The sequence below is a fragment of the Pogonomyrmex barbatus genome, unplaced genomic scaffold (assembly GCF_055798465.1).
Source record: "Pogonomyrmex barbatus isolate J1 unplaced genomic scaffold, ASM5579846v1 scaffold11, whole genome shotgun sequence".
Lineage (NCBI taxonomy): Eukaryota > Metazoa > Arthropoda > Insecta > Hymenoptera > Formicidae > Pogonomyrmex > Pogonomyrmex barbatus.
Genome location: NW_028297107.1, coordinates 8,336,316 through 8,363,256, shown reverse-complemented (window position 1 = coordinate 8,363,256; position 26,941 = coordinate 8,336,316). Strand labels below are relative to the sequence as shown.

The 26,941-nt window shown below is 28.9% G+C and overlaps 1 protein-coding gene and 1 pseudogene across 5 annotated transcripts; both read left to right on the top strand.

Moving 5' to 3' along the window:
* Positions 1-8,236, top strand: part of LOC148937806 (uncharacterized) — a 50,072-nt pseudogene extending 41,836 nt beyond the window's left edge.
* A 51-nt stretch (positions 8,237-8,287) lies between these two features.
* Positions 8,288-21,984, top strand: LOC148937805 (nose resistant to fluoxetine protein 6-like). 5 transcript variants are annotated; one of them, XM_089071153.1, is made up of 15 exons: positions 8,288-8,504; positions 9,381-9,545; positions 9,863-10,129; positions 13,760-14,013; positions 15,107-15,300; positions 15,453-15,565; positions 15,829-16,092; positions 16,165-16,378; positions 16,748-16,913; positions 16,989-17,068; positions 17,143-17,238; positions 17,322-17,451; positions 18,881-19,061; positions 19,319-19,458; positions 21,527-21,984. In XM_089071153.1, the coding sequence occupies exons 3-15, from the start codon at positions 9,907-9,909 to the stop codon at positions 21,677-21,679; spliced, it is 2,208 nt and encodes a 735-aa protein (XP_088927279.1). In that variant the 5' UTR covers positions 8,288-8,504; positions 9,381-9,545; positions 9,863-9,906; the 3' UTR covers positions 21,680-21,984. The 5 variants fall into 5 exon arrangements, 4 of the variants coding, with proteins under 4 accessions (XP_088927279.1, XP_088927277.1, XP_088927280.1 ...); XM_089071151.1 differs by having other exon boundaries at positions 9,328-9,545; XR_016138028.1 differs by lacking the exon at positions 18,881-19,061 and having other exon boundaries at positions 9,328-9,545; positions 21,527-21,702.
* The last annotated feature ends 4,957 nt before the right edge of the window (positions 21,985-26,941 follow it).

The window sequence follows — 26,941 nt, the reverse complement described above, 5'->3', positions numbered from 1 at the left end:
CCTAGTATACCTACTTAATAAGTGTGGTGATTGCCCCTGTCTTAAATATATTATAATTCGCCGATTGCAAATATTGTAAAATGGAGACTTATTTCAAGTTTTCCATGATTTGTTCATTATAAAAATAATTGTAGAAGATTTAGTTAGAGATACAAGTTTTTTGCGTAAGAGCAAACATAAAATTAATATAAATATGATTGCACAAGCATGAGTGCAAAATTTGGAACTAACATATTTAAAAATAATAGTAAAATAGCCATAAATAGAAAAATTTATTTCTATTAGATTAAGAAAGAAAAAAGAAAAAAATTTTATGCAAGACAAAATATATGTGATTCAGGAATAAATAAACTGGAATATAACATAATACAACAATATGAGTTCGTACGAGAACAACAACTATAAGCGAAAATAATTATCAATCCATGATAAATTATGTATTGTGATATACAGAGATGAAGATGTATTGTTTAAATTATAAATTGTTTTAAACTAAATTTTGCTTAACAATGTATTCCCTTTTTTTATTCAATTTTACAAAACTAGAAAAATGTAGAATTAATAAAAAATATATATTGATATTTGTAATACATAATTTTAATAAAAATTTGTAATATAATTTTAATTAAAAAAATTAAAAACGTCATAAAAGGTTTATTAAAAAATCATTTTTTAATTATTTTTTTAAAGAATGTATGATTGCGTTAAAATTAATATTGATCAACATTATCAAATATTTTTATTATGTTTATCATTTTATCACATTTATCATATTTATTACATTATTGATTTTAAGTTTTAAATAACACTTTAATTAATATTATTTATCTTTCAAAGTCGTCTAGTCTATTCGTTTTGGTACGATTGACATCATATACAGTAGAATAATTGAGCAATCAAACGAGCTCGCTGATGATAAGCGAAGTTTAATCGTAATTTTACGAAACGTCTCGTTCGAAGATGATAACAAGTAGTATTATCTTACAAGTAGTAGTGCTTAGTTTCATAACGAGTAAAAATTTAGAAAAGAAGAAAGTTCCTGTATTTTTATCTCCCCTTGATGCAACCTTTCCGGTTTCATATCGTTTCAGAATCTGTCTCATTCGAGTCTCATTCGAGATTCTTATATCTATGGATATTATCTTATAGCTATGAAGCAGAAAAAGAAAAAAAAAGAAAGAAATAATTACTTAAGTATATCATCTTGGATATATCACTTCGCTCACCCTCAGCAAACTCGTTTTATCGCTCAAATATATTACTTGTCTCGATGATTACAGATAAATGTTCAAAGCTTCTCAAACTCTTGAGCTTTTAATTTGTGCAGAAATTAAATAGATATTTTTATTATTATATTTGTATAATTATATATATTTTCTTTAATATACAAAAGAAAAAAAAAGTAAACTTACTTATCTAATTAATTTAGCCAATACTATATTGTAAAAGTATCCTTACACGGCTGTATTGTTCTATTATAGATTTTTAAACATCGGTGTATTGTTCGACTAGCCCGCTGTTTTCCTTATTAATATCGATACCTTTTCTAAAGTTTTTTCTGCTGCTGACACTGTAATATCTTTCACTGTAATATCATCTATAAAGCTGGCACTCTCTCTCACCATTAAAAAAAAATTCGGATCCATAACCATAATTTAGTGCTAATTTATTGCTGTAGTCCCGAATTTACTGCTCCTACCAATTTGCAGGAAATTAAATTTAAAAATGGGAGTGCTGATTTCCCGGGACTACTTCAGAAAATAAAAAATTGAACATTAAAAACAAAAAATAAATACATTAAATTTTTTTGCTAATTAATGGCTCGAAAGATATATCACTTTCGAATTTATTGCTCGTTGTTTAACAAAAATATATGATGCTGTTACTTTAAGTACAAAAGTAAAGTATATTGAACGAATTAGTTGCTGCTCTTATTTGTGCCCAAAAATATTTCTAGAATTAATTGCTCGCAAATATACCACTTTCGAATTTATTGCTTATTGTTTAACAAAAAGATGTGGGAGTGCTGGCTTGACATATAAGTACATTGAACGAATATGTTATTTCGCCTTTTGTATGAAGTTCATGGAACATTTATTGAATCAGCAAAATTTATTTGAGAAACTCCTTTAATATATGTATATTTTTCAATTAAATATAAAATTTACATCAACTCTATCAATTTATGTCGCAATTATGTGCATACATACATTCATCTAATTACATTATATCATAAACTGTCGTATGATATAAAAAATATAATCATACATCTTCAACATTTAATCCCATCACAAAATATTTTGAAGAAAATATAGAACAAAATATTTTGTAATTTTTTTACTTATGATGACAGCTACGTATTATATACATATAAAAGATACATAAGCAATTAAAATATACGCTTTTCGAGCTTACTTTGAACTATCTCCACAAAATGAACAAAACGAGAAATATAATAGGAGAAAGCGGTAACAATTAATAACAAGTTTTTTATTTAGCCTTTTTAAATGCAATAATGAGTACCATATTTTTAAGCTGTATCTTTTTTTTTATTAATTTTTTATTTATTCTTGAATTTCTAGTAAATAAAATATTAGTAATCTGCTATTATCTATATCTGTAGGTTTATTCTGCTGACAGCTTGTCGACATGAACTGATTGACATAAGCAGATTGTTGATAGAAACTAAGCAGATTCTATTGACATAACTGACGCTAGATTGTCAGCAGAAATAAAGTAGAATCTGCTTTGGCGGTCGATATAAACTGAACAAAACCTATTGATATGATCTGCCGACAGATGGAAAGCAAAAATCAAATGAATTTTGCTGCTTCATAAATATTTAGATTAAAACATTACTATTATCAAAAAACTTGAAAAATAAGGTTTCTATTACTTTTTTTATTTTTTTATTTAAAAAAAATAATTTTTAATTTTATTAATAGAAAAATTAATATCAGGAGACACGGTAGTGTCTCGGATGTCAAGTCAAGATCAACCGAGAACACTGCCGTGTGACTTTACGCGAGTCGTCGAGGTTCGAGCATCTGAAATTATCGAATCTTAATAATCGGCTAAACCGATCAAGTTCTAAGTAGGCTTGATCGATAGCTTGAGTCCGATTTGCATAATAAAAGTATTTTTATTTTTCTGCTACGTGCCCTACAAGCAGAAATATTGCTATGCAAAGTCCGATTTGGAAATTTTTACTTTAAGAAACGTCATCATCATCGCTTTTGTATGGCTGCAACGTCTATCATGAGATGTCACTATTAATCTTATTGACCCAGCGGAAGAGAGTTGGGATATGTATCTCTCGATACATATCTCTTCGAAAATCGTAAAAGTTATTAGGATAACATAATAAGATAGAAGATTATAAGAAAAAAAAAAAATAAATAATTGAATAAAAAAAATTGCTATTTATTTTATCGATTGCCGCCGGTAATATAATCTAATACTTCAAAATGTCTGATATCACTATAAAATTAGCTTTTTTTTTTAAAAAAGATAAAAAAAAGGGTGTCAAGTATAGTGGATATTGCCAACTCAAATGATTGTGTAAAGTTTATATAAAAGATTTGATATCAATAATTGGCGCCAAGTTATAGTCTTACAAACATGGAGCTACAAGTTTTAGTCAAATTATATATTTCAATCGTAAAAGATTTGATAAACCACTGTTTTAAAAAAATAAAATTCAAGTAATAGTTTCTTTAATTTAAAAATAATAAAAACTAAATTATATGTATATCTTTCTATCCATTAAAAACTTCTTTTTCTAACCCAAGTGGTAGCAATTATTTAGCTTTAAAATATTATTATCTCACAAAATTGCTTTACTCAACCTATATTTTTATCACAAAGAATTATAAAGTAACAGTATAAAATAAATGATAAAATTTTATTTAAATAAAAAAAATTTTTATGTAAAAACACTTGGCGCTGCTCATACCTCTAAAAAGAACATGAATAAGATGTGTGTGTGTGTGTGTGTGTGTGTGTGTATATGTGTGTGTATGTGTGTGTGTGTGTGTGTGTGTGTGTGTGTGTGTGTGTGTGTGTGTGTGTGTGTGTGTGTGTGTGTAATTATAATTTAATTATATTAAATAATAAATTTTGCCTTTATTTTTAACATTCAAATAATCTCATCATTAAATTTGCATTTTTATTTGATCTAAGCATAACATTCAAATAATCTCATCATTAAATTTGCATTTTCATTTGATCTAAGCAGCGCCAAGTGTTTTTACATAAAAAATTTTTTTTTATTTAAATAAAATTTTATCATTTATTTTATACTGTTACTTTATAATTCTTTGTGATAAAAACGTAAGTTGAGTAAAGCAATTTTGTGATATAATATTTTAAAGCTAAATAATTACTACCACTTGGATTAGAAAAAGAAGTTTTTAATGGATAGAAAGATATACATATAATTTGGTTTTTATTATTTTTAAATTAAAGAAACTATTACTTGAGTTTTATTTTTTTAAAACAGTGATTTACCAAATCTTTTATACGATTGAAATATATAATTTGACTAAAATGGACTTGTAGCTCCATGTTTGTAAGACTATAACTTGGCGCCAATTATTGATATCAAATCTTTTATATAAATTTTACACAATCATTTGAGTTGTGGCAATATCCACTATATTTGACACCCTTTTTTTTACCTTTTTTTAAAAAAAAGGTAATTTTATAATGATATTCTATACGGCATAAATAAATTATAAAATTTTTTTAAAGATATATTTTTTAAAGATATATATATACCGTGACTCTTGATTTATATGTGCACCAATAATTATTTTACAGATATTACATTTATCAATTTCCTTTCTACGAAGATATACGTTTTACATCAAAGTTATCTATAAAGGATATATAAACAATAATGGCATTTGAATTTTAATTATAGCAATATATTTGCACACACACACACACACACACACACACACACACACACACACACACACACACACATGCGCGCGCGCGCGTATTATATATACAGTGTGTCCAAAAATTCCCACATTTGGAATACACTACATGATTCTTTATGCTAAACGAACCAACTTTTTCCTTTAGCAAAATTGCGTTTGACGAGCAGTTTTTACAGTGGATCAGATTAACGAATGAGCGTACATATGTAGTACGTAGCGGTCAGAGCCGGCGCGCGTTCTTCAGGCCGGCGCGGTCTGATGCCTAATCTTTGACGACTTCACTTTACTGTATTGTTTAAAATACAATACATAAAAGTTATCAAATTAAATATTATTTTCATCCTTTACGTAACGATTCAATAAAAAAATTGTCTGATTTCGTAGCATTATCTGAAAATAAAAAACATCGCTGGCATTAAAATATATACATACATACTTACTGTTATATTAACTTAAAATTATATTATATTATATTTTAATTTAATATAATTTTAATTTAATAAATTGTTATTCTAGTCTATTACATTGTTTATTTATTGTTAGTTTTAATGCAACCCGGGCGCGCCAAGTTTTTATACGTCAAGTTTGATCTTAAGAGATTATGCAAATTATTTTTTTATTTAATAATATTAAATCAGATACAAAAAGTAGGCAGCGGCGGCGCAACTCATTACCAATGGGCGCTTACGCGAGGTGCTTATTGTGATCAAACGATTAACCGATTAACCGGCTGCAAGTAATAATATACGCATACACATTAATATGATCTCTTTCTTTCTTTCTCTCTCTCTCTCTCTCTCTCTCTCTCTCTCTCTCTCTCTCTCTTCTCTCTCTCTCTCTCTCTCTCTCTCTCTCTCTCTCTCTCTCTCTCTCTCTCTCTCCTCTCTCTCTCTCTCTCTCTCTCTCTCTCTCTCTCTCTCTCTCTCTCTCTTCTCTCTCTCTCTCTCTCTCTCTCTCTTCTCTCTCTCTCATCTACATATTTACTATTATCTTGATGACTTAAGGATGATTCGATGATTAAGTGAGAGAGTGTGTACATGAGAGAGAGAGAGAGAGAGAGAGAGAGAGAGAGAGAGAGAACATACGTTAATAAAATAATTTTGTCCTGAAAATTTTGTATTCCTACCTTAATTTTGTGGCGACTTTTTTCCTCAAAAATATGTTAATGCGTATGGGTATACTTGTAGTTAATCGGTTAATCGTTTGATCACAATAAGCATCCCGCGTAAGCGCCCACTGATAATGAGTTGCGCCGCCCCTGCCTACTTTTTGTATCTGATCCGTGATACGATAACTATTTATTTTAATAGTTCGAAAACTAAGCTTCGGACAAAATTTTGAAAAAGGAAGAATCATCTGAGAATGAAGTCAGGAATATTATATTTTGAGGATAAAAAGTTGTTTCGAATTACCCTGTATATGCCTAAATTTTACATATGCAGTTGGACGCATCTTATTACACATTAAAATATTACAAAAGTGTTATTCTAGCTCTGCGCGATAAAAACTTTTATGATTATATATACAAGATGCATAAAAAATTTGAATATAATATCAAATATCAAATATCTATAAATAATGCAATTTTAAAAAAAGTTTCGAACACAAGTCATAAGGGAGCCATATGATTATGATATTAATTCTTTCTCAAATAGCGAGAATTTTTATGAATTTTTATGATTTTTTTAAATGGGTATATTTTTTCAGACTTTTTAATATAATTCTTCTTATTTTAAATATAAAAGTATTAAAGTACCAATGTGATAACTCAATAGTTTACAAGATATTTTATGACAAGAGAAAAAATATAAAATATCTTATGAACTATTCATTTTTTGATAGTCGTATCTTAATATTTTTGTTAATAGAATAATGAGATAAATTAATTAGTATAAAGAAAGTATTATCTTAAAAAATATTGTTTTAAAAAAAATTATGCAATTTGCAATACCTTTTTAAAAAACCTTTTTATATTCTTCTTTCTTTCTCTGTATTACTCAATTATACAAAATATCCTCAAATATTTCTGTCTCTGTTGTCATCTTCTATTACGAAAAAATATAAACATGCTGCATGAAGAATTGAGCATATAGATGAGTTATATGAATATTATGCACATAAAAACGTAACTTCTCAAAAATAATTTTAAAAAATAATTTTATTACATATAGTCGAATTTGCATTAACATAATCTTTCATTTAAAAATAAATTTTTAAAATTTTGAGGAAAGTGATATGTTAAAAAAATAAAAAATTTTAAAGTTTTTATTATTATAGTGTATTCTTGAAACCATTCAATTTTTGCTTAAATAATTTTTTATGATTTGAATGATATTTATTTTAAAAGAAAATAACTGATTTTTGTTTAAAGAAATGTTATATTCCCTAAAAGTGTGTATGAGTATGAATAACGAATTACTTTGGCCTAGAATATAATATATGAAAAGCTTATCAAAATAAGATAGCATCTTAGAAAACTTTCTGTTTTCATGACAAATTACAATTTATCATGGAGATTAGTGCAAACCAATGCATTAGTTTTCTCAATGTCCTATTGATTGTTGTTGAGGAAAGAATAATCTTTAATCTTTACAAAAAATCCATTAATTCTAGAAAATATTTGGGTTTTTTCTTGTAACATCTATTAAACATAAAAGGAGCATCATGATAGGTTTGTTTGATAAAATGTTATTATTTTACCCCCGATTTCATGCAAAAAACTTATAAAAGATCATCAACATTTTATTAAATAATAGTTATCCTTTTGAATTTATTTTTTCGACTATCAAAAATCGCACTAAACATCTGTCTCGAAGGACTTCTGATGAATGTAGAGACTTTAGTACATCTGCCTGTAAACCATTCTTCACAGTATCCTACGTGAAGAATGTGTCATACAAATGTAGAAACATAACATAAAAAACACAACTTTAAGTTAGCGTTTCAGTAACAAATTTTCTTAACAAATACATAACAACAAACAAAGATCCGTTATTGAGCTGTGATGTTGTGTATAAGATCAGTTGCAAAAACTGTGAAGCGACCTTTGTGAGGCCAAACAAAAAAACAATTGAAAAGGATCAAGGATCAAGAAATACTGCGTCGACATAAAAAAATTTAGATGTTCTCCTTTTGTAATCTCGAGCCACGGGTTAAAAAAGAATCATGACTTTGACTGTGACAGAATGTTGAAATCCTTGAAATCCCTCATTATTGAATAAAAAAATTATATCTGTAATAATACATATAAAAAGACAATAAGGATTATAGTAAAACGGATTTTTTGTAGTAACTATTTTTGTAGTAAGTTTTCTGTCAATCATCAAACCTGTTCATCAAACCTGTTTTCCACATTTATTTTCTTATAATTTTTTCTTTCTCCCTCTCTCTCCTCTTACATCCCCACCTCCTGCACGTTTTTCTCACATCCATTTATTCTCTATATTCTATATACTCGGTTGTTCTTTTTTATATCGTTATTTCGTTTAACAGTGACCACTGTTACAAATGTTTGCGGTCTAAATGTTCATCTTCTCTCTGTTCAGTGTGAAATTACAGGTACTACAATTTTTTCGTTTTTATTAAAATGACCATTTATATTTTAAATTATGACATTGTATTAAATTTATGACATTAAGTTATACAAAGATTTATATTAAACAGTAACATTTTGTTTCAATTTGTCTTGTTTGTTGTATTTTAATGAGATTAAAATAACGATTAAGATTTATTAATAACTTTTTCGGAATGATCATATTAATTTTTAACATGGACATCATTATCTATGTGACGAACAGCGCAGTTGTATCTTTGACACATACATCTATTTGAAATGTCGAATTTTGTATGCACATTAAAAGTTCTAACACAATGTTATTAAAAAAACACTTTTGATTCGTGAAAGAGACTCAACGTTACGCACAACGTTCACAATTGTTAAACATGCGGCAAGATGTTTGAATATGATCTAAAAAATAGAGATGTGCATTAGAAACAAAATTCTATCATTTGTAGACCACACATCCAAACATTTTGCCGTGCGTACTACGCACGCATATAACAGTAGATAACAATCATATTTTGTTATGTGCTTGTATTTGCTGATGGATCAGATGGATATGCATTTATTAAATAATTTTTATTAAATAATAATTTATTATAACTATATAATAAATAACAAAAATGGTACAGGACTTTTCTGCTCCGCTTAACTGTTCTATTTGCATATAAATAATGTATAATTATGAGATACTCTGTATATAGCTAATTTGCCTAATCAAATATCAATAAAATAATATATTATCGCAGAAATTAAAAATATTGATACAAAGTGCTCATGTCGATAGTATTGTAGCGATACTAATTTAAATTTGTTTTTTAGATAAACTTCTCTCTTATACGTTCCTATATTTCCTCTTTTCCTTTTCGTGTTAGAAAAAAAAGAACGATACTAACATTTTAATTGAAAGAGAAAACCAAGTTTATCACCAACTTTTTTTGAAGTTTTTCTGAAATTATATGCTTAAGCTGTTGTCTCACGTAAACGGTATTGCATAAGTAAAACGATTGGACATTACATATATATACAGAAAAACGAAGGTAAATGTTTATTGCTTAATTTCCTATGAATTCATCTTTATGTAGGTCAATTCTCTTCTGTTCGTCATTCTGTTAAGTCGTTTTGATCAGTGCACAATTTTACAATTTTACAATTTTTATAATAACTTGTTATAAAAAGGAATAATTAAAAAAAAACATTGTTAAGCTCAATACAAAAATCTTTTTATTAATTCAGTGATAATATTACTCTTTGACGTTATTGGAAAAAACGGTTTTTTTTTAAGTATCTATATCTATATTTTATCTATATTTTAAAATTAATATTATAATTGTTATAAATGTTTATTGATTTGCAGTAATAAAGGAATAAAACGTAATTGCTGCGTTCTAAAATCACATTATGTTGCTACGACAATTTGCAATTATTTTCTACATCTGTATAAACGTTATCACATTATTTAACGTCTCTGCACATAGTCACAAATTTAGTGATACTCGTATTCATACCCTCCCAGCTTATGCCATTGCTTCAGTAGCTGACCTTATTGACTCGACGATATGTAGGAAGGAATTGCAGAAGTTTCGAAATGCTGTCGATCAACGAATATTATGGGGCTTGAAAGGTAAATAAGGTTTATAATCATTTTTAATTGTACGTTGATAACGCACTACTATTTTAAATCGGAAAGCATATTTTGAAGAACAATCATTTATGTTTTATCCATAATGCATAAATTAATTGTTATATTGAGATTTAATTATATAGAGATTTAATTATATTTCAATTAAGCTTAATTCTCCACAAATGTAATGCAATTATTATTTAATATAAATAACAAATAAAGAACGATTTGAGAGTTCTAATTGAGAGTTTTAATTATTGATATAAATAAAACATAATGTAAGATATGTTACTATCAGTTTATATTCTAGTTATGTAATTTTGTATTATGTAATTTTATATATTCTATAATCGTAGTTAAGTTACATAAATTACTTTTTTATTTATCTGTTATATAAAAAAATGATAAAATATACCGGGTGTTGTATGTCATAGCAATTGTTATGTGTCGTTGCTATATATAATAAAATGTCTGTAAACTTCTGCCTTTCCTTTTATGAACAGATTCTTTGGAATATTCTAAGACAAAAGTCTGTCAAGGTTAATAGTTTTTAAAATATTAAAAATTGAAGTTCACAAATAGAAAATCATTTTGCACGCTCAGGCATAGTGATATAACAAGCTATTAAAAATGAAGTCTCTTTAACGACATCGAGATTCTTAAATATATTCTTATTAAGGAGAGAGCCTCATATACACTGATAGATATTAGAGTCAAATTTGACTCAATTCCTTAAGTTAAATAATTTTGTTTTTAACTACCATATGTGCTAAAATTCATTATTTAAAAAAAAACATGTCAAAGAATACAAAAAAATTGGACTGTACAAGCTAAGCTAGATGTAGGTCGCTGTTTATATATTGAAAATAACAAATATAAACAATTTACATAACAATTTACATTTACAAACGTTTTGACTTTTAATATGGTTATTTTTAGTGTGTAAAAAATTTGTTATGACATAATTAAAATTTGTTGAACAAGGAAGAGCGCCGTACGATTATCAATAGATGAAATTGTTGTCGCATAATTGAACTCCGAGTCTAATGCAAATCAAGAACAACTGTTTATTGGTCATGTACGTATTTTTCTCGATCTGGTATTTAAATTAGTTTTGATTTAGCTTAATTATACACTCGTCGATCAATATTAATATTTATAATAGCTAGAAAAAGCTTATAAATATTAATTATTGATCGCGCACGATACTAAGCAGACTTCTTCTCGCAACTCTGATTGCATCTTTGCTTATAATTTCAACGAATGTATAATTAAGCTAAATCAAAACTAATTCAAATATCAGATTGAGAAAAATAAAATTCGAAATACAAGTGAGTTATTAGATGATATAAATTAGATGATATAAAATATAATATAAATTAGATGATATAAATATAAATTAGATGATATAAACTGTCAAATGAAATAAATAGTAACAATATTAACAAATATAAATAATACAAGCTAATTACGGAAATAGTATGAGTTAAAAATATCGAATAATGATTACGTTAAGACAGACTAATTACCTGAACTGAAGGGTGTGAAATTAAAAATTAAAAATTGGTCATACTTGATCAGGAAGCAGTAAAACCAAGATGTATTAATCGAAAGACCCATTCTCAGTAGTGGCCAAGGAAATTGTGGGAGTGAGAGCAAAGAAGAAAAGGTTAAAAACAAGGGAAAAGTGAAAAACAAAAGGAAAAGGAAGGGGAAGGGGAGAAATGAGATAAAAATTCGAAGGAGATAAAGATTCAAGGGAGAAAAGTTAGGAATCGGAAAAGGAGTTCAGGATAGGAAAATACGTATCGGAGAGCAAGTCCATATCGCTTTGTTTGTCTTGTCAGATCTTGTGGTTTTTTTTAATAGGCACCATTTCTGAAACAAGTTTTCTTATGAAGCAAGGCTCCTTGTCCAAAATTCTGACATTCTCTCAATCAAATGAATAATTTTCCGAAGAGCAATGAATGGAAACCATGGAAGGAGAGCCACTTTTTTTTTTTATTTTTTTATTAATATCAGTAACATGTTCGTGGAATTTCGTCTTCAATTGTTTTGTCTGTCCTACGTACGTGGCTTCATTGCAACTGATTTTATAAACTATATCGCAACGTGACAGGCGGTATAATTTATCCTTGCCCATGGTAATAAATTTTTTTTAAAGTATTTGAAAGGAAAAGGCAACACTAAGATCACCTTGGCCGGCGATCGGAAGTTCTCTCCGGAGATTGCAAACGTAAGTAAGCAAATTTTTCTTTAGTGTTCCCGTATTTTCTTCCTTACCTTTAAAATTTAATTTGTCATAAAAAAGGTATTTTAATCGTTTTCATAGTCAGTTCTAAAGAATAATCATTGTTTAAAAGAATATCAATCGAATTCTCGTAAGTTCTTGGAATGAAATCATGGATGTGACAACTAGATTATTTTATCCACCATAAATACCATAAATAATATCCTTTTTATGTTCCAAAGGATGTGAATTGTAATTGAGATATCTCCCTGAGAAGGTGGAAGCAATTGAATATAATTTTATCATTCTCAATGATGATCAAAACATTAAGGAAGCTAAGACGATGATTACTTTCTATTTCGATCGTAAATTTTATCGTCGTTTTAAATTTTATCGTTCGGGTAATGAGTTGAAGATTTCTAAAATGTCCGACGGAGCACACAATACAATATCGTTCACATAACAGTAATAGAATGGTAACTGACAAGGTAGGCGTTCGATCGCATCTTTAAATCCTGTATGACTAATTGTAAGTCAGTAATCATAGGAAATAGTGGTGAACTCATCGGTATGCTGAAGACTTGTAACAACTTGTAAAAATTGTAAAAATGGCGACACATAGGAGACAAAAATGTGTATATTTTATATTGTTCTCTTTGCATTATTATGTTTGTTTATTATTATCTTTGTTTATTATTTAAAAATAGATTCAATTAATAATGCAAATCTTACAAAAAAAAAATTCATTTGGTTTTTTTGTTTTACTGTATTATGAATACAAGCAGCGCTACATGCCAACAAAATGCTTGCACGCCGACAAAAATGGCACATCAAATTAACATTAATACTACTACATTAATACTATTCATAGAATACATTTTTTTTTTATTAAAAAAATATTTCTCTAGTAGTTCAATATTACAATAACATACTCTAAAAATTTTAAAAGAATTAGTCTTATCATTTCATCAAAAAAAAAAAAAAAAATTCGAAAGAATCACTCAATTTCAGCGCATGAGGCTCTTCCCTTAAAAAATATTTTTGCTACTATATCGAAACCGATTCGTGATAATACTTATTGTATCATTATATCTGAACGGGAAAAATATCACTTTTATTATTTATAATCTTTAATCGTTAATAATTAAAAACTATATAGCCTCTATATGTTTATTTACGCATTCTAATATATATTTTCGAATATTCCAAAAAATCTATTCCTAAAAAAGGAAATACTGAGGTTTTATCTCATAAAGGTATCTCGCAAACACAATAATTTAATAGTATAATACTAGTATAATAATAATGTATGTACTAATAGTATAATAATGTATATAATAATAATAATAATGTTACTATTTCTGATATTTTATACTACTATTTTATTTTCTGTTTTTAAGTATTAGATTCCAGTGGTGTATTTAATTCTGGTTTCCTTTATGGAAATAATTATTGGCTGGGAAGTCGTAGTCAATGTCTCGATACAATGAATACAGCTCGTCTACTGAATTCAAAGCAAAAAATATTAAATGAGACACTGTATTATGATTATTATGATTCACAACAGCAGTTTCCTTCTTTTGAAGTGAATTATTTTGTCGCTCATTTTAGACACAACAATACTCTTCAGTATCATGTGAATGTATTTGAAGAGGTAAATTTATGAAAAAGCTATATATGTATAATAAAATTCAAAAAATACATAAAATTCAAAAAATACATTTATTTATAATGTTAATTTATATGTTAATTTATTGTATTTGTTAAACTTACTAAATTTTTAAATTAAATACAAAATTGAATCAATAGAAAATTAAAATGTAATTAATACTGTATATCGTTAATCTTTATATTCTTATTTAAACTTGCATTTATTTGTGTTTAAAAATGGCACAATTTGGAGAAACGAAGAAATATTAAAATATACAAGGAAAAGAAATTATTTATTAAGAGATTATTTAAATAATTTATATTAATTCTGCAAATATTTGCAAATAGAAGCTTTTAAATAAAACTCAAAAAAAATCATGATTTAAAGAAAAAAGTATTAATTGTTTTGTCTTTTTAAATATATCAGCAATGATATATTGTTTATTACTTAAAAAACCTGAATGACTTATAAAAGTTACAAGAAAGATTTTTTCGCTCTTTAATAGTTTTGAATAAAACATCTTGTAACACTTTACGTGATATAGTTTTGATATGAAAATATGTTGGCATGTTTATCAAAATTCGTAAGATGCTATGCCTTAGCGGTGCAGCGATCTCTGACTCTTCCAGTTAGTAATGTCACTACAACAATTTGAAATTTCGCGGTTAGCATGTAATTTTTTATTTTTGATGTCTCCTCGTTTTATTAATAGAACAGATTTATAAAATACACATTTCTCTTCTAATTAATCCAGTAATTTAGTCATCTAATGAAAACCGGCTATAATTCAATTTTAGATGGTCATTTATTGATTATTAGAAAGAGAGTCTTTCATACAAGATTATTCTATTTCGATACAAGACTGACAAATATTTTCTTAAAATGTATTTTTATTTTGTAAGAATTTTTATAACATGTTTTCAACAGTTCTGACACCAGATGTTTTAGATATCCGCGAAGTAATTAGAAGCCTTGAATTTCCATTTTTATTTAATTAGTAATTCCAAAGCACTTCCGTTATTTCTAATTTTCCTTAATAATTCCTTTCTATAATAAATTTAAATGTAAGACTACAGAAAGTTTTATTTTTTTTCAGGATGTGATTTTACTCGGACTCTGTTTGCCAGCGTCGTGCTCTACAAATGAATTAAATTTTATTTTGAAAAAAATACTTCGTGATAAAATTTTCCTGATCAATGATCTCTATTTCATGGATTTTAAATTGATCGAGATTAAAAAACTTAAAGATGATTATGAATGGTTATCCAGTAAAATGTTATTCTTCATCTGGTAGAGGAAAACATAAATATAGCAATTATTTTATGATAAAAGCAATATATAATATATAGATATGATAAAAATGCATTTTAGTATTACAAATAATTTTTATGTTAATCTTTTAAAAATCTAATTAAATATCAAAAAAAAACTTTTGTTTGTAGTGCTGCTCTAGCGTTTTCTTTCTTCATGACAACAACTGGAACGATATATGATATATTTGTGTATCAAAAATATATAAACAAAAATATGACAAGTAATAATACAACTAATAATGGTATGTATCATATGTAAAATCTTTAAAATAATTTGTAAAATGAAAAATATTTTTCGTTTTAACAAACTTATCGTCTTCTTATTATATACACTTCATTTTCAAAAACATTTCTATTATCCGCACTGAATTTATTAAAATTATTAATTATGTATGTATAATAATTAATTAATAATTAATTAATTATGTATGTATGATAAATTTCAATTTTCTTCATCATTAATATAGACATTTTCTTATTTAATTGAGGCATTTTTGTTTTTCAGTTAATGTATTATTAAGAATCGAAAAGTATAATTTAGACGTAAAAAACATGACCAAGAAAATAGAAATGGAAACAGATTTATCTCCATATCGAGATAGTAAAATTGAAAAAATATTAATATGCTTCTCCGTTTATAGAAATACGAGAGAAATATTTAATACAAAACTAAATGCCGGTGAAATACCTGTCATTCACGGATTAAAATTTTTAAGTATGTTATGTCTAATTTTCCTCCATACTTTTTATTTCTCAGCAGAATTTGTCAGTAAGTACTTTACAATATTGAAACGGTAAACATTTTAAGATCTGTATAATGGAATTTATTTCGTGAATACAGATAATAAAGGATGGTTTCTGAGATATAATGGCAATTTTTGGATTAGTTTATTTGATACTTTAGTGCTATTAGTCGATATTTATTTTCTTTCGAGCGGTTGTTTAGTGACTTATTTGTATCTGAGAGATAAAACGAATAAAGAATTGATTAAGCCAATTGGTTACAGACAAAAATTAATGACTTTTTCTATATATATAATAAAAAGATTTATGCGGTATGTATTTCCTCACTTAGATAATAAGATAGCATCAATAAAATGTTTGTTTTTAAATTCTTTTTTTTTAATTTTTTTATTTAATTGATAAATAACGATTAAATTATGATAACATTATCTTGATAACAGTATGTAAAATATTATGTTTATTATATTATATATTTATATATTTATTATATTTTACGTTGATTGATATCAAATATTGCAAAACAATGTAATAGCAACATTATCCTTTAAAAACAATTATAATTGAATATTATTTAGAAAAGTACAGTAATTGGGAAACAAATTTTAATTTTAATTTGTTAATTTTATTTTGTGATTCAATGTAATTTATTTTTATTTCTATAATTAGAATTTTATTTTAAGGCTAACTCCGGCTTACATAATGACATTAGGAATATTCTTATTGAGCTCAATTAAGTTGCATAAGACTTCACAATTTTATATGTACGAGAAATCATATGAAACTTGCGAGAAGTACTGGTGGAGAAATCTTTTGTACATAAATAATTTCTTTGGCCTCGAGGAAATGGTACATGCAATCTATTTAATTAAAAAAAGCTTAAAATTATGCGTATAAATCTTTTACGTTTCATTTTTATTACAGTGCATGAGTTGGAGTTGGTATTTAGCTAATGATATGCAATTTTTTATAATTGCTCTAATAATATTGATGTTGTCAACTGTGTAAGTTAATCATTGACAATAATATAGCTACGTGTCTCTAATATATTCGGAAAAATATCATATCGTAATTTCAGGTACTTTTATGCCGCTGCTGTGCTGTTGGGTATACTTTTAATAGGTTCCGTCATCCTTAATGGTTACATTTCATATATTTATGAATACATTCCAACGTAAGTTATTGAAATATATTTTGCTTATCAAAAAATTAATTGTTAATGCTTTTTTTTTTATTTTTTTTTTTTAATTCTTGTAGTTGGGGTGAACAGTATAGACTTTTGGATATCTTATATTTTCCACCATGGATTAGAATAATTCCATATATTATGGGAATAATTACAGGTTTCATTTTAACGAAAATAAATAATAACTTTGTCTTAGAAAAGGTAATGTTTAACTTATATTTTATGTAAGTTTAAGTAAATTTTGATTAATAAAACTTAAATGTTAATTTATAAAAGCTGTACAAAGCTACAATATATTTTTTTGTTGCAATTTTATTGATTATAAATTAATTGTTTATAAATAAATATGCAAGGCGTCGCATTAATCAGTCCATTGGAATATTTAATTGATTTACCATACTCTTAAACCTTTTTTTTTCCATTTCAAAAATATTTTTAACTGATTCTTTTTTTTAAATATAATATAAATAAAAATTTATATTATATTGCATCGGCAAATTTGTACGTATAAAATAAAAAATCTAAATACGTCAAATTAATATCAACATATTCTTGATATATATATATATATTAATTCGAATATAATTAATTCATACCCACACAGCAAATGATTATTTGCGGACTAATTGTCTTTTTTTTTTTTTTTTTTGAGTTGACTTTAAAGTCGACTATTAGTCGGCTATATAAATTGACATTTAGTCTAACTAAAGTCGACTTAGACTTCTCCTACCGATTTATAATACTAACAGTCGACTTTGTGCTGTTTGGGTATAATAAATATCAAAAAATATTAAAAAATAAAGTTTTTTTTTTAATATCTATAAAGTCTTAAAGTCTTTAAACAAAGTATTTTTGAAATCATAATAACTTAAGTAGCATTTTATACTTTTTTTTTTCCAGTCAAAATGATTATAGGATTAGAAGCATCTTTCCATAAAAATTTCTTCATAGAAGGAAACATAAAAGTTAAATAAAAAATTAATAATATTAAGTTAAAGATACAATATACATGTTTTAAAAATGTTTAAAAATCTTTTCAAACAAAGAATTTAGGTATCTTTAATACCTCAAATGTATTAAATATATTAAAATAAAATAAAATCTAAATAGATTTCGGTAAAAATATTCTTGTAACATTTGTTATAATATATAAATGTTTTAAAGATATTTTAAATACTTTCAAATGAGTATAGAAATCTTTTAAAAGTGCTACGAGAATATCTTTTTAGATATCTTTTAAATGGCTTTTAGATATCTTTTAGATATTTTCTCATATTTTCGAAACTTTGATATTCACTGGGATCATATTACGTAACAAAAATATATGATTTCATGTAAAACAATGGCGATCATAAAATGTCTCAATAGTGATGCTATCTAAAAAAAAATGAATCAATATTAATTATACAGCCTACTTGATATTCTACAATTTTTATCTGACATTTCTAACTTAAATTTAAGGATTTTGAAATATTCTAATGGATTGATTAAAAAAAATGAGACACTCTAGTATAGTACAATATATAGAATAAAAATATAAATAAGTTATAATATTTTATTATTTATAATATTACATGTTTAGGATTTACTATAAATTCTTACTCTATTATAATAATATGACAATTTTCAGAAAAAAGTAATATTATGTTGGTTGCTTTCGATCATTAGCATTATTTTTATAATATTTGGTCATTATACATCCGTACAATATACATCCGTTAAGATTACTGCTATTTATATTGCCTTGCATAGAGTGTTTTGGGCCATAAGTTTTGCATGGGTTATAATAGCATGTTTTACTAAACACGGAGGTTTGTTTATTTTTTGGAACTTATTTATACAGAAACAGTTGTTATAATTAATATGTATGAAAGGTTAAAAATTATTATTTGTTATTTATATTTTATTTATTATCAGTATTACTTTTTAGTTTTATTTTAATAATTATTTTTTCATCATAATTATATATTATAGTTTCAAATTTCAAATATGTTTCTTTTTCTCTCTCTTTTTTTTTTAAACATTATTTTAACGATAATATAATGATAATAATTTAATCTTATTATAGGTATCGTTAATCAATTGTTATCATTCAAAGGCTGGATTCCTCTCAGCAGACTTACTTATTGCACTTATCTTTTAAACCCTATCATTATACGATCGATTAGTTTGTGTAGTGAAGCGCCATTTTATTTTCAATTTTTGTTTGTAAGTACATTAAGTATAAATATTTAAAATTCTAATAACAACGAATATATGATTCCAAAATATATTGAATATAAGATATGGCTCTCGATAAAAGAATATGAATGGGGTATAATAGCAATGAGAGCACAACGCAGTACTAAGAGCGCATAAAATTTAATAATAATCAATGTTGCGACGGAATAGTGACTAGAATTATATCACAAGACGCCGCCGCACAGAGTCTCGAAAATGTACATAACGCGGTTCTCTTTATGTCCTTGCCCTTGTTTATATCGTCGAGCCACTGCGTTTCATGGCTCGAAGAACTTCGCGACAAGGACAGAACGCTGCCACAGGATCGGGCTGTGATTGACTGGATTACAGCTTCCGATTTTCTTATATACATGAGGTCGCATTTGAATACAGATCAGATCAAGTTCGACGAGCGTCATACACGGATCCGTGCGATAATAAAACGAGTACACGAGGCCGAGTCCTCAAACATTTCTGTACTACACGAGGCCGAGTCCTCAAACATTTCCGTACCACACGAGGCCGAGTCAACCATTTCCGTAATAACGAAGCCGAGTCCTCGATCAGTCCCGTATGACAACAGTATATCAAGAAATAGTATTCGGGGCAACCTCCCGTCTACAAGCGTGCCTACGTCGAATGTTGGGCGCGACAATCAATGTAACATAATCAAAGTAACATAAAGCGGACGTTTCGGCTAATCTTTCAGCCTTCGTCAGCACAAGAGATAAAAAATATACAAATAAATCTACTTAGACGAAGAATCGTAAATTCATAGTCAATGTAGCAGCAAACATCGAAATTCATAACGCCGGTCGTCTCTCAAAATACAATGCATCTTCAAGAACAGTTACAGTAGTTAGTTATTTGCATACAACCACAATTTCAATTGGGAGAATGTTGAGACAGAGAGCCACATTTACACAAACGACTAATTTCTGAAGTTTTACACATTAAAAGACAAAAAGAACAGTATCAAGTTGCAGATTGATACTGAGTGCCTCCCGGAAGTATATGTGACTGCAATAGGAAAGCTCTCCAAAATTTGATTCAACGTTATTTATTTTATTTTTATTTTTATTTTCATACGGTTTTGTGTTTTACATATGTTTCACACTTTTTATATATTTTTTTTTAACTTATTACTCCTTTACTTTTCTATTGTGGACACATGTATTTTTTTTTTATTTGATTTTATTATGATCTAATTTCAGTGCAACAATGCACTCATAAACCAATTTTGCTCTCGGTTGCTTTCGTTTTTATCATATTTATGTATATTAATCTATTTCCATAAGTATATTATTACTTTTTGATTGTCGCTTATCCGCTACTTACACACGTGTCTTTTCTTATATGTATTATTATTATTATTATCTTCCGACCGTTTTTGTCAACCTTTCCGAAATTGTTTACGTTTGAATCTTGTTATCTCGATTGACAACAGTTACTTGTGTCACGGCATTGCGACCGCTTCATTTATTTGTTAGTGACCGTCTAAGTCCCGTTGCGTCCGAGTGTGAATTTTCTATTCGCGACATCGGCTCTAAATTTATATGTAAATTATTTAAAAAAAAAAAATTTTTTTATGTATCTATGCATTCTCTCACATCGTCTCGTATATGAACCACATCAGTCATTTATAGACATTAGTACAAATGCATCATAACATCATGCTTTGTACAATCTGGGATTTCTCAACTTTTGACCGTGTAATCGAGCAGTTGATCATCCTAATAACTACTGTAACTGTTCTTGAAGATGCAATTGTATTTTGAGAGATGACTGGATTATGAATTTCGATGTTTGCTGCTACATTGATTATGAATTTGTGATTCGTCCTCCGTCTAAGTAAATTTATTTGTATATTTTTTTTTATCTCTTGCGTTGAGGAAAGCTGAAAGATCAGCCGAAACATCCACTTTATGTTACTTTGATTATGTTACATTGATTATTATTAAATTTTATGCGTTCTTAGTACTGTGCTGTGCTCTCATTGTCATTATACCCCATTCTCATATTTAAAATATATATTTATTATCATTTTTGTTTTCAGATTCCTATATATCTGGGATATGTCTTTCTGAGTTTCTTCTGTGCTTTTGTATTGTCTTTATTGATAGAAATACCTTGTATCTCATTAATGCGAATGTTCATCCAATACTTTAATGTAAAAGAATATGAATATATAAATAAGAAAAAATTGTAATATTCAAATATATAATGTTGCAATTTTATAAATATGTGAATGTAAATCAGTTAATCTAAAGTTTTTTTATTAAGAGATAAAAAAAATTTGTAATTGTACACATAATACTAGAACACAGTCGGGGGAGGTAATGTAGTGAATGTAGTACTGTAATTGTTATACTTATTTGTTTTAATAATAAACAGATAATGATTTGTTTTGATAGCTATCATTTCTATATGGATAATAAAATAACATCGTGATGATAAAAAAATGTAATTTTAAATAAAATTGAATTATTAAATAAACAAATTGTTAAAATACAATGTAATACTTTATTTAAATACTACCATTAAATGTGGGTTTATTTAAGCTGGCAATAGTTGTCAAAGAGATAGTTCTTTTCTAATTTTTTTTGTCTCGCTCTCTCCCGAATCTTGTAAAACCACGTCCAGTGCATCGTGCCTAATAAATAATTGATTAAAATACTAAGACTTTGTATAATTAAACACTACTCTGCAACAAGTTCTGGGCCCAGGCCACATATCTAACAAAAATACAAAGTCTATTGAAGAAGTTTACCTAGTTGGACAAATACCGGTGAAAAGAAAATTGCTACACGCTGTGTGGAGTTGGAGGTTATGTTACCAGGAAGGTGAAAATACTTGCTACATAAAGGAGCTGCAAGGAAGGAAAACTAGTAAGAAGCTAAAAGATACACGATGGACGGAAATAACACAGTCATTAAACTGGAAGGAATAAAAAAATTGGAATGTTTGGAAATTCCAAACAAGGGTTTTATTGCGCGGTCAAAATCTAATCGACATCGTTGAAGGCAAACTGGTGAAAGGAGAAAACTCAGAAGAGCGGAAAGCATGGGAGATACAGGATGCTAAGGCTCAAACGATGTTAGTGATCAGGATGACTGAGGAAGTGATGCTGCACATAATATCCTGTACTACTTCAGCAGAGATGTGGCGAAAGTTAGCAAACATTTTTTAACAAAAAAGTGAAACTAGTATTCACATAATCCAGCAGAGATTCTTCCAATATAAATACGAAGAAGGAATGGAAATGTCAATCTTTTTGTCGAAAATACAGGAGTTACAAAATCAGATGGGAGAAGAGGTTTCAAAAAAGTTTGTCATTACGAAGGTTTTAATGTCACTGCCAGATATTTACAAACACTTCGTATCTGCGTGGGAGTCCGCGCCGGACGACAAACAAACCTATGATAATCTGGTCGCTCGTTTGTTGGTAGAACAGGAGAAAGTGAAGGAAAAAGGTGAAGTCGCCTCATCGTCGTCTGCGTTTATTGCAAAAAGGAATGCTCCGAATAAAAAAAATGTAAAGTGTTTCAAGTGTAACAAGATGGGACATTATCAAGCTGAGTGTACAAGTAATGTGAACAGTAACTATCGTAATAATAACTCTGCAAACAAAAGTGAGAAAAGGTATTATTTTTGTAACAAAATCGGACATAACAAAAGTGACTGCTGGTTCAAAAAAGGAAAAGAGAAAAATGCGTTCATAGTGCAACAAACACCTAAAGAACTGTATCAACAATCAAAGTGGTTGGTGAACACAGGTGCTAGTGAACATATGTGCCAAGATAAAAATCTGTTTTCGACATTCTCGCCGTTATTATCACAAAAATCTGTGATAATAGGAGACGGTACTCAGATTAGTGTCATCGGTTGCGGACAGGTGGCGCTAGAAGTATTTAATGGACACAAGTGGATTGAGACGACCATAAATAACGTACTGTGTGTGCCGGACTTAAAAATAAATCTATTCTCTGTGAATTGCGCGGCAGATAAAGGTTATGTCATGATGACAGATCAAAACATTTGCAAGTTTTTCAAGGAAAACAAAGTACGGGCGGTGGCTAATCGCGTCGGAAATATATATATCATGGACGTTCGTTATAAATGCGGCTTTGCAAACGTCACAGAAGTTAAATTAAGTTTAAGCGAGTGGCATGAGAAACTTGTGCATCAAAATATACAATATGTAAAAAGCGTATTATCGAACAATAACATCAAAGTATCTAAAGAGTCTCTTGAGAGTCAGTGCCAAGGCTGTATAGGGGGCAAAACACATCGGTTGCCCTTTAATACCAGCGATACAAAAACGACAAAAACATGTGAGCTAATACATGCCGACGTCTGCGGACCCATGGAGGAAGTATTTGTTGGAGGATCAAGGTACTTTTTTTTTTTAATACTAAAAGATGATTACTCGTGCTACAGAACTGTTTACTTCGTTAAAAGGAAGGACGAAGTGATAAATTGTATCAAAGATTTTATAAACAAAGCAGAAAATGTCACGGGTAACCATGTCATCAACTTTAGAAGTGACAATGGCTTAGAATTTGTTAATAAGACTGTGTCAAAATTGTTCTTAGAACAGGGTATAGTACATCAAACATCTGTACCATACACGCCGCAACAGAATGACAAAGCGGAAAGGGAGATAAGAACCCTGACGGAAGCGGCAAGATCAATGCTATGTGTCAAGAGTCTTCCAAAGAAATTATGGGCTGAAGCAGTGAACACTGCAGCATACGTTTTAAATAGATAGAAGTAATGAACCAGGAAAAACATCATATGAAATATGGACAAATAAACAGTTTGACCTCAGTAACTTACATATCTTTGGTACACCTGTATCTGTCCATATTCCACAAGAAAAAAGAAGAAAATGGGATTCTAAGGGGGAGACAGGGATTATGGTGGGCTATGGAGAAAATGTGAAGGGTTATAGAATATTTTATCCAGCAAAAAATGCAGTTCTAGTAAAGAGGGACGTCATATTCTCAGAACCTGTCACTGCGAAATGGAAACAAGTAAACCTAGAACCCGTAACAGAAATACTCAACAATGAGACATCAGTTGCTGACCATAACCAACAAGACTGTGAAGAAGAGGTCATAATCAATTCAAACCTTACAAATCAGACGACAGACGATCAGCATCATAGCTTGTATGAATCTGAAGAAACAAGTGATGAGTATGGTGAATGCGATAGCGATAGCACGTCACAGTCAGCTTCTAGCACGTCGGAACCAACTTCACCTCGTCGAACCACACGTGTCAGGAAGCCAACAACGTCTCTTTAACCCCTCCAAATAGTAGTTGGCGTCTTGCTCCGCAAAACAGGTGTTTACATATGCGATGACCTCCTCGTTCGATGAAAATCTCTGTCCTCCAAGCGAAATTTTAAACTTAGGAAACAGGAAAAAGTCGCTGGGGGCCAGATCTGGTGAATATGATGGGTGGTCACCAATTCGAAGTGCAGTTCGTGAATTTTGGCCATGGCGACCGCCGAAGTGTGAACAGGTTATCTTGATGGAACAGCACTTTCTTCTTCTTCAAATGCGATCGTTTTTTTGCAATTTCTGTCTTCAGCTTATCAAGTAATGATGCGTAATACGCTCCTGTTATTGTTTTACCTTTTTCAAGATAGTCGATACACACAATTCTGTGACTATTCCAAAAAACAGTCGCCATTACCTTCCCAGCTGATGGAATCGTCTTCACTTTTTTCGGAGCAGGTTCACCCTTTGCAGTCCACTATTTTGACTGTTTTTTTTGTCTCTGGAGTGTAGTGGTGGATCCAAGTTTCATCTACAGTTATGAATCGACGCAAAAAAATCTGACTCGTTTCGCTTGAACCGCTCCTACAGGGCCTTGGAAATGTTCATTCGAATTCGTTTTTAGTCCAAAGTGAGCAAGCGCGGCTTACCCAACGCGCGGATAGCTTGCGCATATCCAATTCTTCAGTCAATATATGACAAACGCATTCTTTCGATATGCCCATAGCCTCTGCTATCTCTCTAACTTTGATTCGACGGTCATCCAGTACCATTTGGTGAACATTTTCGATGTCATCAGCGATAGTCGCAGTTTTTGGCCATCCCGAATGCTCATCATCAGCCAAGCTGGTACGATCACGTTTAAATTCAGTTGCTCATCTTTTTACGGTGGCAAATGATGGGGCAGAGTCCCCGTAAACAGCGTCCAACTCGATTTTAATTTGCGCAGGCGTATTGCCTTTTAAATGTAAGAATTTAATCACGGCACGATATTCAATTTTTTCCATTTTTACAAAAACACTGACGTCGACTGACACAAACGACTGTCAAACAACAACTGAGCGTCCAAAATGGCGTCCAAATTTTCACAAAAATCTTTCAAAGCATATACTATTGTAGTACTAGAATGGTTTTGACGAGTAATTTCGTCATTTTCATGTTAAGGCTCAAAACTTTTACTCTCGTATATATTTATATGTATATATATATATATTTTTTTTATATTTATATATATTTATGTACGTTCTTGCATAAAAATTTTTTTACTGTTTATTATGGATGGAATCCATAAGGTAAGACATTGCCGAAAACTGGAGTTGCAGACCATCGAATGCCTTCAAATATAGAGGTGCAAATATACAAACTGCAAATATACAAAGAAGCAATCTCGCAGTGAACAAGCTCTGAGACGAGCAGTGGGCTTTGCTATTCTTCCTTGAAAAAAGTTATATGTTCTAATGCAGCTTTTACAAGATGAATTGACGTTTCTCGTCTAAAAACAATTTTGAAATTTTGTGGAATTGTCTCCATATTCAATGTACTGCTCCCTGTGTCTGGGTAGCTTAATTGAGACGAGCAGTGGGCTTTGCTACTCTCTCTTGGAAAAAGTTATATGTTCTAATGCAGCTTTTGCAAGATGAGTTGATGCCTCTCGTCTAAACACAATTTTTAAATTTTGTGGAATTGTCTCCACATTTAACGTACTGCTCCCCGTGCAATATACAAAGAAGCAATCTCGCAGTGAACAAGCTCTGAGACGAGCAGTGGGCTTTGCTGCTCTCCCTTGAAAAAAGTTATATGTTCTAATGCAGCTTTTACAAGAATTGACGTTTCTCGTTTAAAAACAATTTTGAAATTTTGTGGAATTTTCTCCACGTTCAGCGTATTACTCCCGAGAAGCTTAAACAGTGTTTATTTCACAGCAATTGTAATAAGAAACGTTATGTTTCATCAGCTACATCTAATAGCCTATCAGGGACGCGATTATCAATCATTAAATTGACAAATTCCGGCAGCTTTTATGTATACTTGACATAATAGCGGCGAATTTATTATATGACTTCAGAATTGAGTATATCAGTACTTCATTCCAACTAAATATAATCAATATGAAATTTAAAAGAGTGGTGATTTTTTGAAAGAGTGGACATTTTTTGCAGCACTGCGAGGCGTGGTTTTGAGTTGAA

Bases quoted from the DNA above. Each gene is read 5' to 3' on its own strand.
- LOC148937805 (XM_089071154.1), top strand. From the start codon at position 9,907: ATGTTGCTACGACAATTTGCAATTATTTTCTACATCTGTATAAACGTT. The intron at 10,130-13,759 runs GTAAATAAGGTT...TCTGTTTTTAAG, and splicing joins AATATTATGGGGCTTGAAAG to TATTAGATTCCAGTGGTGTA. The intron at 16,093-16,164 runs GTAAGTACTTTA...TCGTGAATACAG, and splicing joins TTTCTCAGCAGAATTTGTCA to ATAATAAAGGATGGTTTCTG.